Source organism: Typopeltis vanoorti, chromosome 3, assembly GCF_054136105.1.
Source record: "Typopeltis vanoorti isolate ZY-2024b chromosome 3, IOZ_Tvanoo_1.0, whole genome shotgun sequence".
In the NCBI taxonomy this organism is placed as follows: Eukaryota; Metazoa; Arthropoda; class Arachnida; order Uropygi; family Thelyphonidae; genus Typopeltis; species Typopeltis vanoorti.
Window position 1 is genome coordinate 40,327,253 of NC_143551.1, and position 14,447 is coordinate 40,341,699.

Below are 14,447 nucleotides of genomic sequence, written 5' to 3' on the forward strand. Positions count from 1 at the left end.
ATTTTTATTTATGTTTTTACATAGTCCATAAAAACCCTGCTCTAGAGACAAGATAGAAAGTAGAATAATTGGGTCAGAGCTCAGACCAGTATGTGAGAAACATTGTGACAGCCATTAAAAGATCCAAATGGCAATGTACAGGTTTTATTGTAGGAAGTACCACACAAAAATGGACAAAGCTGATATCTGAATGTTAGCTCAGAGATTGAAAGAGGTATAGAAATAATTGAAAGATGAGATTAAAGAGATGGAACTCAGTGGCATAGAAAAGCACGAGATAGGACCGAATAGAGGACTTGAGAAGCCTTCATCCAGCATTGGGCAGAAAATGACTACTTAATAGGGATAAAAGTTATTTTATTTATTGGTAATTTTGTTTTAGATATTATATTCTTATTCCTCCTTTTCAATGAAATAAATATTTGAAAAGTTCAGACTAGCTAGGTAGCAGAGCAGAAAACAGTTCAGGAGTTGCATATACAAAGGAAGTGATTTCTCAGAAATCACTGTTTCATGGAAGATGCTGAGAAAATGTACTGCATTAGTATAAAACATACTGTTCCAGATCATGCACAACTCAGCGCTATGTTATGAATTTTTGCTGTGACATGACATCTTCATGTAGATGAAGCATGTCCAAAATTTTATTGACAAGAATGGGATAGCAACAGTAATGATAAAAAGAAAAACATTTGATGCCTATCAAAATGCTGCAGTTATATATTGTAAATGGAACATTATATTGAGCAATTCATAGTCTTTATTTAAGTTATAAGTCAGCAGTTATTAAAGGAGGCACAGGAAAATGGTTTGATGTTAAGATGCAAATTATCTCTGCAGTTATTCGTTATTTATAAGGATCACATTATGAAGGAAAGTGGTATTAATTATGATATCAAAATTGGCATGTTAAACTTAGCTCTTTACTTTATGCAGATGATGTTATACTTCTGAATAAATCCAGTACAAGTCTGCAAGATTCCCTCACTTAACCACCTTACCGGCCATTATGGATCAAATATGCATACGCTTCGTATCCATCATGTATTTCAATGTAATGTCAATGGTATTAAAATTTTAATATGCACTTCGCATCCATGATAACTTGAACGTCTATAGACGTCTTGGCCGGTAGCGTGGTTAATTGAATAACTAAATTTGGCATGAAAATTAACAGTAAAAAGACACAATGAAAATGGGCAGAAACATTGAAAAACATCAACTGTATCCTGAATGTTGTCTATTTCCATATTTAATATGGAAATAGACAACAGAATTAGTAAATGGTATGGTAGGAAGTTAGCTGAATAAATTTATATGGAATAAGAAAGAAATTAGTCAAAACACTAAATTAGCTGTAGACAAGACAGTGTTTTCAAACCAATTTTAACTTATGGATCTAAGAGCTGGATTTGAATTTCATCAAGGACTGGAGACATCTTATGAGTTCTAAGAAAGATTAGTGAACAGTGGAATGAATTTATTTATTTATTTGTATGGGGTTCCCCCCCCCCCCCATTACTCATCCATCCTGTAGGACTGATTGAGCCCTCCTAAATGAGGGATTAAGTGTGTATTTATGACTGTAAATCTGGGTGTGTGTGTGTTCACGGGTCATTTTACCTGTTCTGAGGGACGAAAAATCAAGAGTTTCCAGATGAAAAACCTTCTACGTATGGGACTGGCTAACTCACCTTCATTTGAAAGAGACCAGATAAAGGTTCTTCACGGCTTGGACGGGAATCGAACTCGGGTCTTTCCGACCAAGGGGCTTCGTCTATGCCTACTGAGCTACGGAGGCTCAGTAGCATGAATGACGGTACCTCATTAAAAATGAGGACATTAGCAAAGAACTTGCCATTTGTTTGCATTCAGAAATGTGTTAGTAATGCTAATCTCAGGTGGTATGAACACTTCAATAGAATGGGAGAAGAAAGATGAGCAAAACAAGTGTTCTTTTCAGGTTGCATGGAAAAAGACCCAGAGAAAGACTGAGATGTAGATGGATTGATACAGTAAAAAGTTCCTTCTGATAATGTTGGAGTCTTGACAGATAACATTAATTTGGAAGAAAATTGTTCATTGGAATTTAGTAATGATGTAACTTTTTCATGTAATACAATCATAATTATTCTTCCCCCCCCCTCCCTGAGGGCATATATCAGGAATTTGGTGTGTGTGGGGGGGAATCTTACCTTCGTCTGCTAGTCTGCAGAATGAAAGATTTGCTGATCATCTAGGAAGAAATAAATAAATTTATGGAATCTCACTGCTATACCCAGTCTTTTTTGTAGGTTTTTCTTTCCAGTGTTGCTAGTTTCTTATTTCTGGTTGTTAATTTGATTTTTGTAATATTTTTGAAACTGTTCAGATTATGTGTCTGCAGCCTTGTATAATCACTTCTCTATTTGAATTACATATGATTTATTGAAGTCATTAATTTCTAATATGTGTATGTCCTTGAATTTCTACTTTTTTTCTTCTAATTATTTCAAACATTTCCCTAGAAATATGCCATGGAGTATGCATTGCAGCCAGCTATTTTAATAGCAGCCTGGTAGCTATTGTTACTGTCCGTTCTCCTTATACATTAAAATTGTATAATGTAGCCCGTTCCTTAGAAGTGCTTACACATGGCTACAGGAATAACATTCTGGCAGTAAAGCTTAGCCAACAGGTAAATAAAATCACTTTTTTATTTTTATTATAATTAATATATTCATTATAATATTTAACTAAGGATTATAATATTCAGAGAATAGCAGTTATGTCCCTTCTAAGATTAGCAAGTCTTAACTGACATTTGGGCAGTCCTATAATATTATAGGAGTAGTTCAATGCTTGCTTTCCTGGTAGCTGACCCAGGTTTATCTTGATTTAACCACTAAAATCAAAGTGAAGGCAAATAACTTTGCCTCATCTGATGTAATATCTTTTGTTCATTATCCTGAGAAAAGAGCCAGTCATCAATGCTCTCATGCCATTTATAAAAATATATTGGGCATTATATAAGAAATATAATACATATTTCTATTTTTATCAAGAGCCACTTGATAGTAATAAGGATATTCTATTTTGATGCTGAGAATATCAAATCATTTATCTTTGTGTGTGAAGAGAGTTACTGTGATTTTTATTTATTAAGTAACTCTGGGACAGTTTTACTTTTTCAGATGCCCAGATGTATATGAAAAGCATTTGTTATAAGACATTGTAATTGATAGCACAAGATATTTATTCCCTTTCAAGATATTAAATTCTTTTAATATCTTTAAAGGGAATATTATTTTGCACTCCCTTTAAAATACCTTCCTTGATGAATAGCTTATCTTAAGACTTATCAATTTGTTAAGACACATCAAATGTAAGTCTTAACAAATTTGGCATAGACGAGCCCTTTTGTTTGAATCCTGTATATGATGTGAGGAATCTTTATCAGGTGTTTTCAATCAAATGATGAGGCAAAACAAGCAAACCAGACCGTGAACACACAGATCTATGGGCATAAATACTTATTCCTATAGGATGCAACAGAGGAATGGCAAGCCGGATACATTAATTGCATAAAATCCCTAATTAGGGGACTCAGCCTGTCTTGAGTGGATGAGAATTGGATGGATCAAATGTTATTACTACCAGTGACCCATTGAGGGAGGCTACATATCACCCACCTCTAAAGGCAAGGTATTTCAATAGCATATTGCTCTTTGAGAGAAAAAATTTAGCTCTTCCCTCTTTGACTGCATTCATTCTCACCTTCCTTAGATATTCTTTCACATTCTTCCCATCCTCCATAATAATAATAATATGTAAAATTCCGTGTACTGATATTTTATGACTTAGAATTTTTAATTCTGTTAGTTGTAGATGGAGTTATCCTCCTTCAATTGATAGCACATATATTGTCACATTCTTGCAATGTAAGTATTATTCTTTTTGTGTTTATCTTTTCAACTGTATTGATAATGGCTATGAAACCTAGCTGAAAATTCCACAAATAGTAAATGATTTAACAAATGTCATCAGTTATTTAATTTTATTTTTATGTCATCTACTTATGTCTCAATTTTAAGTCCATACATTCTTTCCACTCCTATGGAATCTTCCCTGTGCTAAGACAAATTATATAGCTAGATCAAAGACACAGCCAGTGTCTTCCAGCAGAACATTTTTATCATCCATACTGATATCCTATCAGCCCTATTGCTGAGTTCTTATTCAGTTTATGCAACAGCTTAGTACCTCCATTAAAGTTTCTTCATCCAGGGTAGAAGCAGCATTGAACTCTGTGTTGCATACACCAGAATGATAGCTCTTAGCAAAATGAGTACTCATTAGTTGAACAATCTCTTCTGCATCTGTCACCTGGAAACCATCCCTTCAAGTAAGGGCAGCTATATTTGTGGAGGAGGAAACTTCTCAGTGATGCTAATGGTGCTTTTGTTTTTCCACTTTTTCTATACTTCCCATATTTTTCACTACTTCTGAGACTTTTCCTATTTTATCTTGGATACAAAAGAATAAACAAGGCTGATGTTCTTGGAAATCAACTGAATAAATTTATATGGAGCAAGAGAAATTAGCCAAAAACTGATTTAAACCAATTTTAACTGTAGATGTGAAAGGCAGTAGTTGATCAAAGACTAGAGACTAGATATGAGAATCGTTTAAGTAAACAGATGCCTTCAGTGCCTGAATCTTATGATTTTGCAATAAATAATTTAAATAACACTTCAAAACTGATATGTATAGTAAAAAAAAAAAACAATTCAACTGGAGTGTTTTATTTTCTAGCATAGAGTTCTGTTTATGCATTGTGTTTTTGTTTCTGAAGATTATAAATGATACCTTTTGTGTAAGTCTGAAAGTAAAGAATAATGACAGGACATTAAGAATCAGTGTTGCTGATTTAATGCTTTTTTTAACTGACGTCATGCTGTTTATCATCAATCTGGATGGCTGAATGGATTGCATTAGATTAGTTCTCCAACCATTAGAATGCAGGTTTAAATTCTACTCTTGTATGAATGTTTGTCTTTAGTATGTGTTTATCATGTCACAAAACCACCATATTGTTTATTAGAGGTCTGAAGTGGCTTGAAAAAATGCTACATTCACATTGAACCAAAAAATAAAATAAGATGGCTCTACAGTGTTTCCCATGTATTCGGCCTCAGCGCTAAAGCTCTTTCATGTTTGCTTTATCTCCCAAAGCTTTTGACCTACCTATTACTGAACAGTGCCAAAAGCAACATGAACTTAAGTTTTCATGTAATTTTTAGTTACGTTAAAAAGAGACCAATTCTTGTATATCACTTTGGAGGAGATAATTATGTATTTTTATATTACAGCGTGCCATTGTATGCCTGGAAGAAAGCATATATGTTCATGACATTATGGGAATGCAGCTTCTTCATGTTATAAGAGACATCCCACCAAATCCATCTGGTCTTTGTGCGTTGTCTACAAATTCTGAAAGCTGTTTCATTGCTTTTCCTGGAAGTAATGTCATTGGAGAGGCTACTCTTTTTGATGCTCTTAAAATGGCAAGTATGCTAATATTTTTAATTATTTTATGCCCTCTAAATGATAACACTTACAATAATCTCTTCATTATGTGGTCTCTACTTTGCTAGAATAAAACAGGATTACTCAGTTATCCAGCTGTCAAATGGGGTTAGCTTTGAGATATATATATTTTTTTATGTGCCTACTTTCTGTCCATCTTTATTGAAGGTGGTGATTGCTGAGTTAGTGATTAACATATTTTCCATGTGATTAGCAAGCAAACAAGATTACTGTATTTCATTAATTCTGATTCTCTATTCTGTAGAATATGTGTAGAATAATTTTACATTGTGTAATTATTCATTATCGACTTCATGTCCTCTAGGCATAAAAGAAGCTCTGGGCATTTTCTGAAACCTGAACTTTAATACCAATGATGAGGCCAAATTTAAAATATCATCATCATCATCAAATTCCTGCCATGTACCCTCAAGGGGTGTACAGGATATGACAGTACTATGTGAAAAAATTACATCATTACTAACTTCCTATCTACAATTTTCCTCCAAATCAGTCTGTTACTTGTCAAGACTCCAACATTATCAGATCTTATATTTCTATCGTCTAAGGCACTTTGTACCGTATCAATCCACCTATATCTTGGTCTTCCTCTGGGTCGTTTTCCTGCCAACCTGGCAGAGAACACTTGTTTTGCTAATCTTTCCTCTCCCATTCTATTTAAGTGACCATACCATCTGAGATTAGCTCTGCTAACGCATTCCTGGATGCTGACAATGTCAAGTTCTTTCCTAATATCCTCATTTTTAATATGATATTGCCATTGATGCCATGTGTTCACGCCTCTAATCTTTCTCAGGATTCTCATATCTGCGGTCTCTAGTCTTTGGTCAAGTGTTTTACTTCTGACCCAGCTCTCAGATCCATAAGTTAAAATTGGTTTGAACACAGTCTTGTATACAGCTAATTTAGTGTTCCGACTAATTTCTTTCTTATTCCATATGAATTTATTCAATTGACTTCCCACGATACCAGCTTTGCTGATTCTGTTGTCTATTTCCATATTTAATTTACCATCTTCAGTAAAAATCGTGCCTAAGTAGCTGAAATGTTTTACTTGTTCCACAGGTTCTCCATTCACAACACAGTTGACATTTTCAATGATTCTGCCTATTTTCATTGTCTTTATCTTTTTATTGCTGATCTTCATACCATATCTATTACAACAGCTATTCAATTTAGTCAGAGAATCTTGCAGACTTGTAGCGGATTTATTTAGAAGTATAACATCATCCGCATAAAGCAAAGAGCTGACATTAACATCTCCAATTTTGATATCAGGTTTAATACCACATTCCTTCATAATGTGATCCATATAGATAATGAATAACAGAGGGGATAATGTACATCCTTGTCTCACACCAGATTTAACATTAAACCATCTTCCTGTACTTCCTTCAATTCTAACTGCTGACTCACAACTCAAATAAAGACTAAGTATTGCTTGATATAATGCCCCATTGACACCATAAAACTGCAGCGTATTGAATAGCTTCTCTCCTGGCACCTTGTCATATGCCTTTTCCAAATCGACAAAACTTAAATACAGATCTTTGTTATATTCCCATGCTTTCTCGACTATTTGTCGTAAAGTGAAGATCTGATCCTGACAGCCTCTATTTGGCCTGAATCCAGCTTGTTCTTCACCAAGCTTTTCTTCCACAATTCTTCTCAACCGTTTCTCAAGTATACTTGCATAGATCTTGCCAGGAACACTCAGTAGGGAAATACCTCTGTAATTCTCACATTCAGTTTTATTTCCCTTTTTATATATGGGTACTATGAGAGCTCTACTCCAATCATCCGGAATTCGTCCCTCTGTCCAGACTTTCTGAACTATGCAGTGCAGCCACTGTAAGACTTATACCACCATACTTCAGCATTTCTGGTCGAATATCATCTACTCCTGCTGCCTTTCCACATTTCAAGCCTTTGATGGCTTTTTCTACTTCAAGTATGGATATGTATTCCTGACTGCATGCCTGGTCAGTGTTTTTTATCACTGTGCTGTCATCACTGCTTTTCATTTAGCAGTTTTTCAAAGTAATTACTCCATACTTCAAGGATATCTTTTTCTCCTGTTTTCATTTCACCTTTATCGTCTCTAACTCCTTTTACAGCACTCTTTCCTCCATTCCTAAGCTTCTTCAACAACCTCCAGAATATTTTGCCACCTTCTTGATATTTATTTTCTATATTCTTGCCAAAGTCCTCCCATGACTTTTGTTTAGCTAGTTTTACACACTGTTTAGCTTTCTTACATTTGTCTCTGTATTCTGTAAGAGTAAAAGCTGACTTATTTGTCAGGAACTTTTGATATGCTTTCTTCTTTTCCTTCACTGCCTCTTTAACTTCCTGTGTCCACCAGGGAGTTTTGATTTTTTTATCTTTGCACACAACCTCACCACATGCCTCTCTGGCAGAATCAATCAATGTTTCCTTCAGAGTTTGCCACTGAATCTCCAAGGTTTGATTCCTGTTCTCAAACTCTCATTTTCTTTTCAATAATATTTCTGTATTTTAGTCTACAGTTTACATCTGAGAGCTGCTCAACTTTTATTCGCTTTAAAACTTTCTTACATGTTATTCTTTTCAATATGAAATTCAATTTTATCCTGCTCAAGACTAAATAATGATCACTTCCAATTTCAAATCCTCTATACACTCTGGTGTCCTGCACCAGGGAGAAAACATCACTATCAACAATAACATAGTCAATGAGACTTTTCTTATTCCTAGCCTCTTCTCTCCATGTGAATTTGTGCACATTTTTATGTTGGAACATGGTGTTAGTAATAACCAGTCCATGTCCTGAGCAGAAATCCAACAGATATTTGCCATTATTATTAGCTTTGCTCTTTTCTCCAAATTTTCCCAAAATATTTTTGTGTCTCACAATCATTTCCTACTCTACTATTTAGATCCCCAACAAGGACCAACTTTTCCTTTTTCATTGTGTCAGTTGCTTTTTCTAAAGCCTCAAAAAATTCCTCCACTTCTACCTTAGTAGAACCTTCTGTGGGACCATAGGCACAAATAAGTCTCATTGTCCAGTTCCCCATTCTCATATTTGCCCACATTACTCTACTTGAGACTGACTGCCATTCAAGAAGATTAGCCTCGTATTTTGTGTTGAATACTATGGCCACTCCTTCTTTTCCTTGATTGTTATTGCCTGAATATAACATTTTGTATTTATTGCTCAGAAAGATCTCACCAGTTTTGGTCTTTTTTGTTTCAGTCACCCCTGTTATGTCGATCTGGTACTTATCTAATTCCTCAGCTAGCTCCATTTCTTTGCCATTCAGGCTTCTTACGTTGATAGTACCGATCTTTAACTCTGGTGATGTTGAGTTGGGGTTTGTTTTCAGATTTGTTCCAGTAGCTGACTTTTCGCTGTTCGCCCTGGTTCCCTGGCGAAAACAACAGTGGCCTTGTTTAACCGGGCGACGCCCCAGCCGGCATGAAATTTTGTCATGTTGTACCATCATTTTTTATTTTTTATTTAATTTAAAATATCTAGAATATTATTATGAAAATTTGTTTTCAGCATATATAATGCATTTTGTCCAAAGTCTATCATCTTGATCTCATTGCACTTATTTAATAGATTTTTCATCACTTGGTCAGCTTACCTGCTCAAGAAGTATAAATCTTTTCTTTGAAAGAAGCTTGCACTATGTGTGCATCAGCAATAAGAGAGTGAAGTGATGAATTCTACATTCTTGAAACACTATTTTAGACCATCTCTAGTCTTAATGAGAAGCAATATCTTTGCAGAGAATTGTATGGATGAGTTTAATATTAGCTGAACAGATGTATTATATGGTGTTGTCTCACCTTTTGAGTATGGGAAACAGATTATAAGCAAAAAAATTATAATGAAATGTTTTCTATATCCAAAATTGGGTGAAAAGAGGGGAGTTAAACTAAAACAGTAATAAAAGATTCAGAATTTAGCTATAGTAATTGCTACCATTGTATTACAAAAAAATGCATAAATTAGTGGGACAATACAAAAAAAACTATAGCCTGATTTTTAATTTTGTTCAGCTTCATAGATGGAAAAGTTGTCATTTTCTGGTATACCACTTAAGAAGCATATGATAGTTTAAACAAACCATTTAAAATATCATGAACAGTTTCAATCGGTAACTTTCTTCTAGTCTATTATTTGTTACATCTCTAATTTGACTTAATATTTCAATCTTAAAATATTCCTAACTGCAACAATCCACCTAGATCCTTTCTTTCTTTCATTATGCAGTGAACAGCATTCATTGGTAAGTTATGGTGACAACTACCATGTTAAGAATAATAACATTTAGGTAATTATTTGATTAATATTATTAATGTTTTGACTTTAATATTAACATAATCATCTGAAGTATACATGCATATACACAAAAAAAGACAAGCTACAATATACCCACACAGTATGCCAAAGCATCACTCATTTGGTCAACTGTTAACAGTACTTAATCTTTGAGAGCCCTCCATAGCTCAGTCGGTATAGATGAAACTCTTTGATCAGAAAGACCTGGGTTTGATTCCCGTCTATGACGTAAGGAACCTTTATCTGGACTCTTTTGACTAAAGGTGAGTTCGCTGGTCTCATATGGAGGTAGAGTTTTTTCACCCGGAAACTGGTTTTTCGTCCATCAGAACAGACAAACCGGCCTGTGAACACGTGGATCTGCAGTCATAAAATACATACTTAATCCCTGACTAGGAGGGTTCAACCAGTCCTAAGGGGACAGTTGAGGAACAGGGGAACCCCACATGAATAAATAAAAAACTTAATCTCTGATTTAGGGGGAAGGGAAGAAACACTTCATTGAAGCTAGTTATATTCTCTAACCAAGAAGAGATCAGTATGATTAATGAAATCATAAGCGACAGTAGTGAACCAAATTGGTATGTGAAAATGGTTGCTATTTTCCTTTTTTTCACAAAAATCTTTCATGAAATGAAAATAATCTTCAAACAGACAATTTATAAAATTGCAAAGGGGTATTTATTAAAATGTTTGCTGTTTCTTCTAAATTACACCTCGTTTATTTATAATTCTATTTATAAATCACTTCAGAATGCTTAGTGTTTCTGTACTGGTATGGTTTTGATTTACAGAAACAAATCATTTACATTCATAATAATGAATGAAAATTGAATTATGAAGTGAAATAAACAGTTACTAAACAAATCATTTGCTAAGCTCTCAGTGTCAACTATCAGTGGCACGTGATGCCACAGATATATACATATACTGGACATCTGCTACACTTTCTTAATGAATATTAATATTAGTATCCACCTATAGTATTCAAATTCTTTGCTATCTTTCTTTTTAATGTAACCATTACTACCATCTGTTCACTCGTAACTTTTCTTATTCTGGCTTCCAGTCTTCTATTTTATTTCTAACCTAGCTGCAATTGCTGGCATTGGCCATTCAGATATCATCTCCACTTGGAAACAAGTAATTTAATGGAATTTGAGTCCCACTTCAGGCATGTACATTCGTGCAAGTGTAGGTGATAGACAATTTTCATTGCCTTTGTTAGACTATTGCCCTGCTTATTTAAAAGTATGTTTGGTCTGCAGAGCAGGGTTTCCAGATTTCCTTTTGGGCTTTTTTATGATTTTCCTACTAGATTTGTGATAGAAGTTATTCAATTTAGCTAAAGATTCTTGAAAACTTGGAGATGTATTGAATATCTGCATGGAGAAAAAATAAGCTTAATATCTCCTATTAGAATATCAGATTTACTATAACTTAAAGATGTGGGCCATGTAAATTATAAATAACAATGGAAATAGTTCAACCCTGCCTTACATTCAATGTTTTATTTTATATACTATACAGATTTAGTGGATTCAGATGTGTGCCCCCTTCAGTATTTTTTAAGTTGAATAATGCTTTTTAAATAGGTCTTCATTATAATCCCATGATTTCTTAACTGGTCTAAATGTGCCTCCCTTTACTTTTAGCAATTTGTCTTAAGTATGCTTGCATAAATCTTTTTCTGTAATGTTATGCAAGAAAATTCTAATTTTTAGAAATTAGTATGATGATAGCTATATGCAAATCACCTGGGATTCAACCTTTGACCAAACTTTCTCCATTATGCATTATATCCACTACAAAACTTTTTATCACCATATTTCATTGCCCAGTATGAGACCATCATCCTGCTTGAAGTAGCTTGAAAAAAGTTTTGTGCTTAGTCTCAAGAACAAGATCTTCAGAATATCTAATCTCTAGGCCACCTATGATATTAATACTTGTGTACTTAGGTTAATTAATTGTATTTTCTGGGATGCACATAAAATTCAACACTTAGATTAAATATCAGTACTCCATTTGCTTCTTCATATTTTAAGGTGTATTGATACGTGGCTGTATTCTGGATATTTTCTACCACTGTTCTACTCTGCTGTTTTACCTCATTTAATAATTTTGCAGAGTAATTGGATTATATTTCACCTAAATGACATTGTGTATGGGTGTTCATAAGCAGTTGTTTATGACTACGTGTTCAGAGTAGATGTAATGTGTATGTGCCAGGAAAAGCTTAAGGATGTGAGTCAGCCCAAGAAGCAAAACTGATCTTGACTGGAAATCTGAGAATAAAAGTTAAGTTATAGAGTTTTGCATTTCTCTTCTGTGGGAGCATTTGAAACAGTCGCATCAGATGTTCACAATTTGTGACAATTATCACTGCTCAAGGAGTCGCTGCCATTTATCATTTTAAAATACATTAAATGTTTATTAAACTAAGTTTTGGTGGTGCTTGGACAAAGAAAATAATTTACTTCTGTTGGTTCAGAGCAGATGTAAGATTGTGTTTCCACTTATTCAAAAGACATGTTTCTTTCCTCTCTTTTATATCACTGCCTTTTCGATCACCACTCAGAATTCCTTTCTTGTTTAGCTAGTTTTAAACATTGCTTCACTTTGCTGTGTTATAAACAGGTGTTAGCACAATATATTCAGTCAGTTGTAGAGCTGGCCTTATAGTAAAACTGTTTTCGCTTGTATGTATGTAGCATAGTGTCTGTGGGAGTGAGGTGTTTTTCACTATGCAGTCATTTATATTCCAGTTGCCCAGTTACACTATCTTAAAACAAAAAAAATACAGTAAGACTTTGTTTTTCTTGCATATGCTGCATGGTGTTTCTTGTTGAAGGGATATTTTTCATAGATATTTTCATGTCTATATTTCATGGGGTGCTTAAGGGTTAAAACTGTATAACTGAGAGAAGACCTCCACATAGCCTTTAAAGGAATGCGGAGAACCGACCAGGGCTTCTGACCTAATGTCAGATCCTCGCCTTCTCGTGGTGCACCCTGTTTGGTATCTACCTGGATACTGATGAATGAAGATGGGCTGGCAATTTGGGATTTAGCTGACCAAATTGTATTCTTATTGGCTTAAACCAAAATATAAAATGATGGTATAATATGACAAAATTTCATGCCGGCTAGGGCATCGCTTGGTTAAACAAGGCCTCCCATTGTTTTTGCCAGGGAACCAAGGCGAACAGCGAAAAGTCAGCTACTGGAACAAATCTGAAAACACACCCCAACTCAACATCACCAGAGTTAAAGATCAGTACTATCAGCATAAGCCTGAATGGCAAAAAAATGGAGCTAGCTGAGGAATTGGATAAGTACCAGATCGACATAATAGGGGTGACTGAAACAAAAAAAGACAAACTGGTGAGATCTTTCTGAGCAATAAATACAAAATGTTATTTTCAGGCAATAACAATCAAGAAAAAGGAGTAGCCATAGTATTCAACATTAAATACGAGGCTAATCTTCTTGAATGGCAGGCAGTATCATATAAAGTGATTGGGCAAATATGAGAATGGGGAGCTGGACAATGAGACTTATTTGTGCCTATGTCCCACAGAAGGTTCTACTAAGGTAGAAGTGGAGGGATTTTTTGATTCTTTAGAGAAAGCAACTGACACAAGGAAAAAGGAAAAGTTGGTCCTTGTTGGGGATCTAAATAGCAGAGTAGGAAATGATAGTCACACACAAGTATTTTGGGAAAATTTGGAGAAAAGAGCAAAGCTAATAATAATGGCAAATACCTGTTGGATTTCTGCTCAGGACATGGACCGGTTATTACTAACACCATGTTCCAACATAAAAATGTACTCAAATTCACATGGAGAGAAGAGGCAAGGAATAAGAAAAGTCTCGTTGACGATAGTGATGTTTTCTCTCTGGTGCAGGACACCAGTGTACAGAGGATTTGAAATTGGGAGTGATCATTATTTAGTCTTGAGTAGGATAAAATTGAATTTCATGTGAAAATAAGAACATTTAAGAAAGTTTTAAAGTGAATAAAAGTTGAGCAGCTCTCAGGTGTGAACGGTAGACTAAAATACACAAAGTTTATTGAAGAAAAAATGAAAGAGTTTGAGAACAGGAGCCAAACCTTAGAGATTCAGTGGCAAACTCTGAAGAAAACATTGATTGATTCTGCCAGAGAGGCATGTGGTGAGGTTGTGTGCAAGTATAAAAAAATCAGAACTCCATGGTGGACACAGGAAGTTAAAAGGCAGTGAAGGAAAAGAAGAAAGAATATCAAAAGTTCCTGGCAAATAAGTCGGCTTGTGCTCTTAGAGAATACAGAGACAAATGTAAGAAAGCTAAACACTGTAAAACTAGCTGAACAAAAGTCATGAGAGTACTTTGGCAAGAACATAGAAAATAAATATCAAGAAGGTGGTAAGATATTCTGGAAGTTGTTGAAGCTTAGAATTGGAGGAAAGAGTGCTGTAAAAGGAGTTAGAGATGATAAAGATTACATGAAAATGGGAGAAAAAGATATCCTCGAAATATG

General features: G+C 34.7%; 1 protein-coding gene across 2 annotated transcripts in view; it reads left to right on the plus strand.

The window, feature by feature from the left end:
* The window catches only part of LOC150108070 (WD repeat domain phosphoinositide-interacting protein 2-like), a 109,900-nt gene that overhangs the window by 17,520 nt on the left and 77,933 nt on the right, over window positions 1-14,447 (plus strand). For both annotated transcript variants that reach the window (XM_090390593.1, XM_090390594.1), the window contains exons 3-4: window positions 2,508-2,677; window positions 5,352-5,546. In XM_090390593.1, coding sequence (XP_090246719.1) covers window positions 2,508-2,677; window positions 5,352-5,546 — 365 coding nt within the window. The remainder of the gene's footprint in view (window positions 1-2,507; window positions 2,678-5,351; window positions 5,547-14,447) is intronic.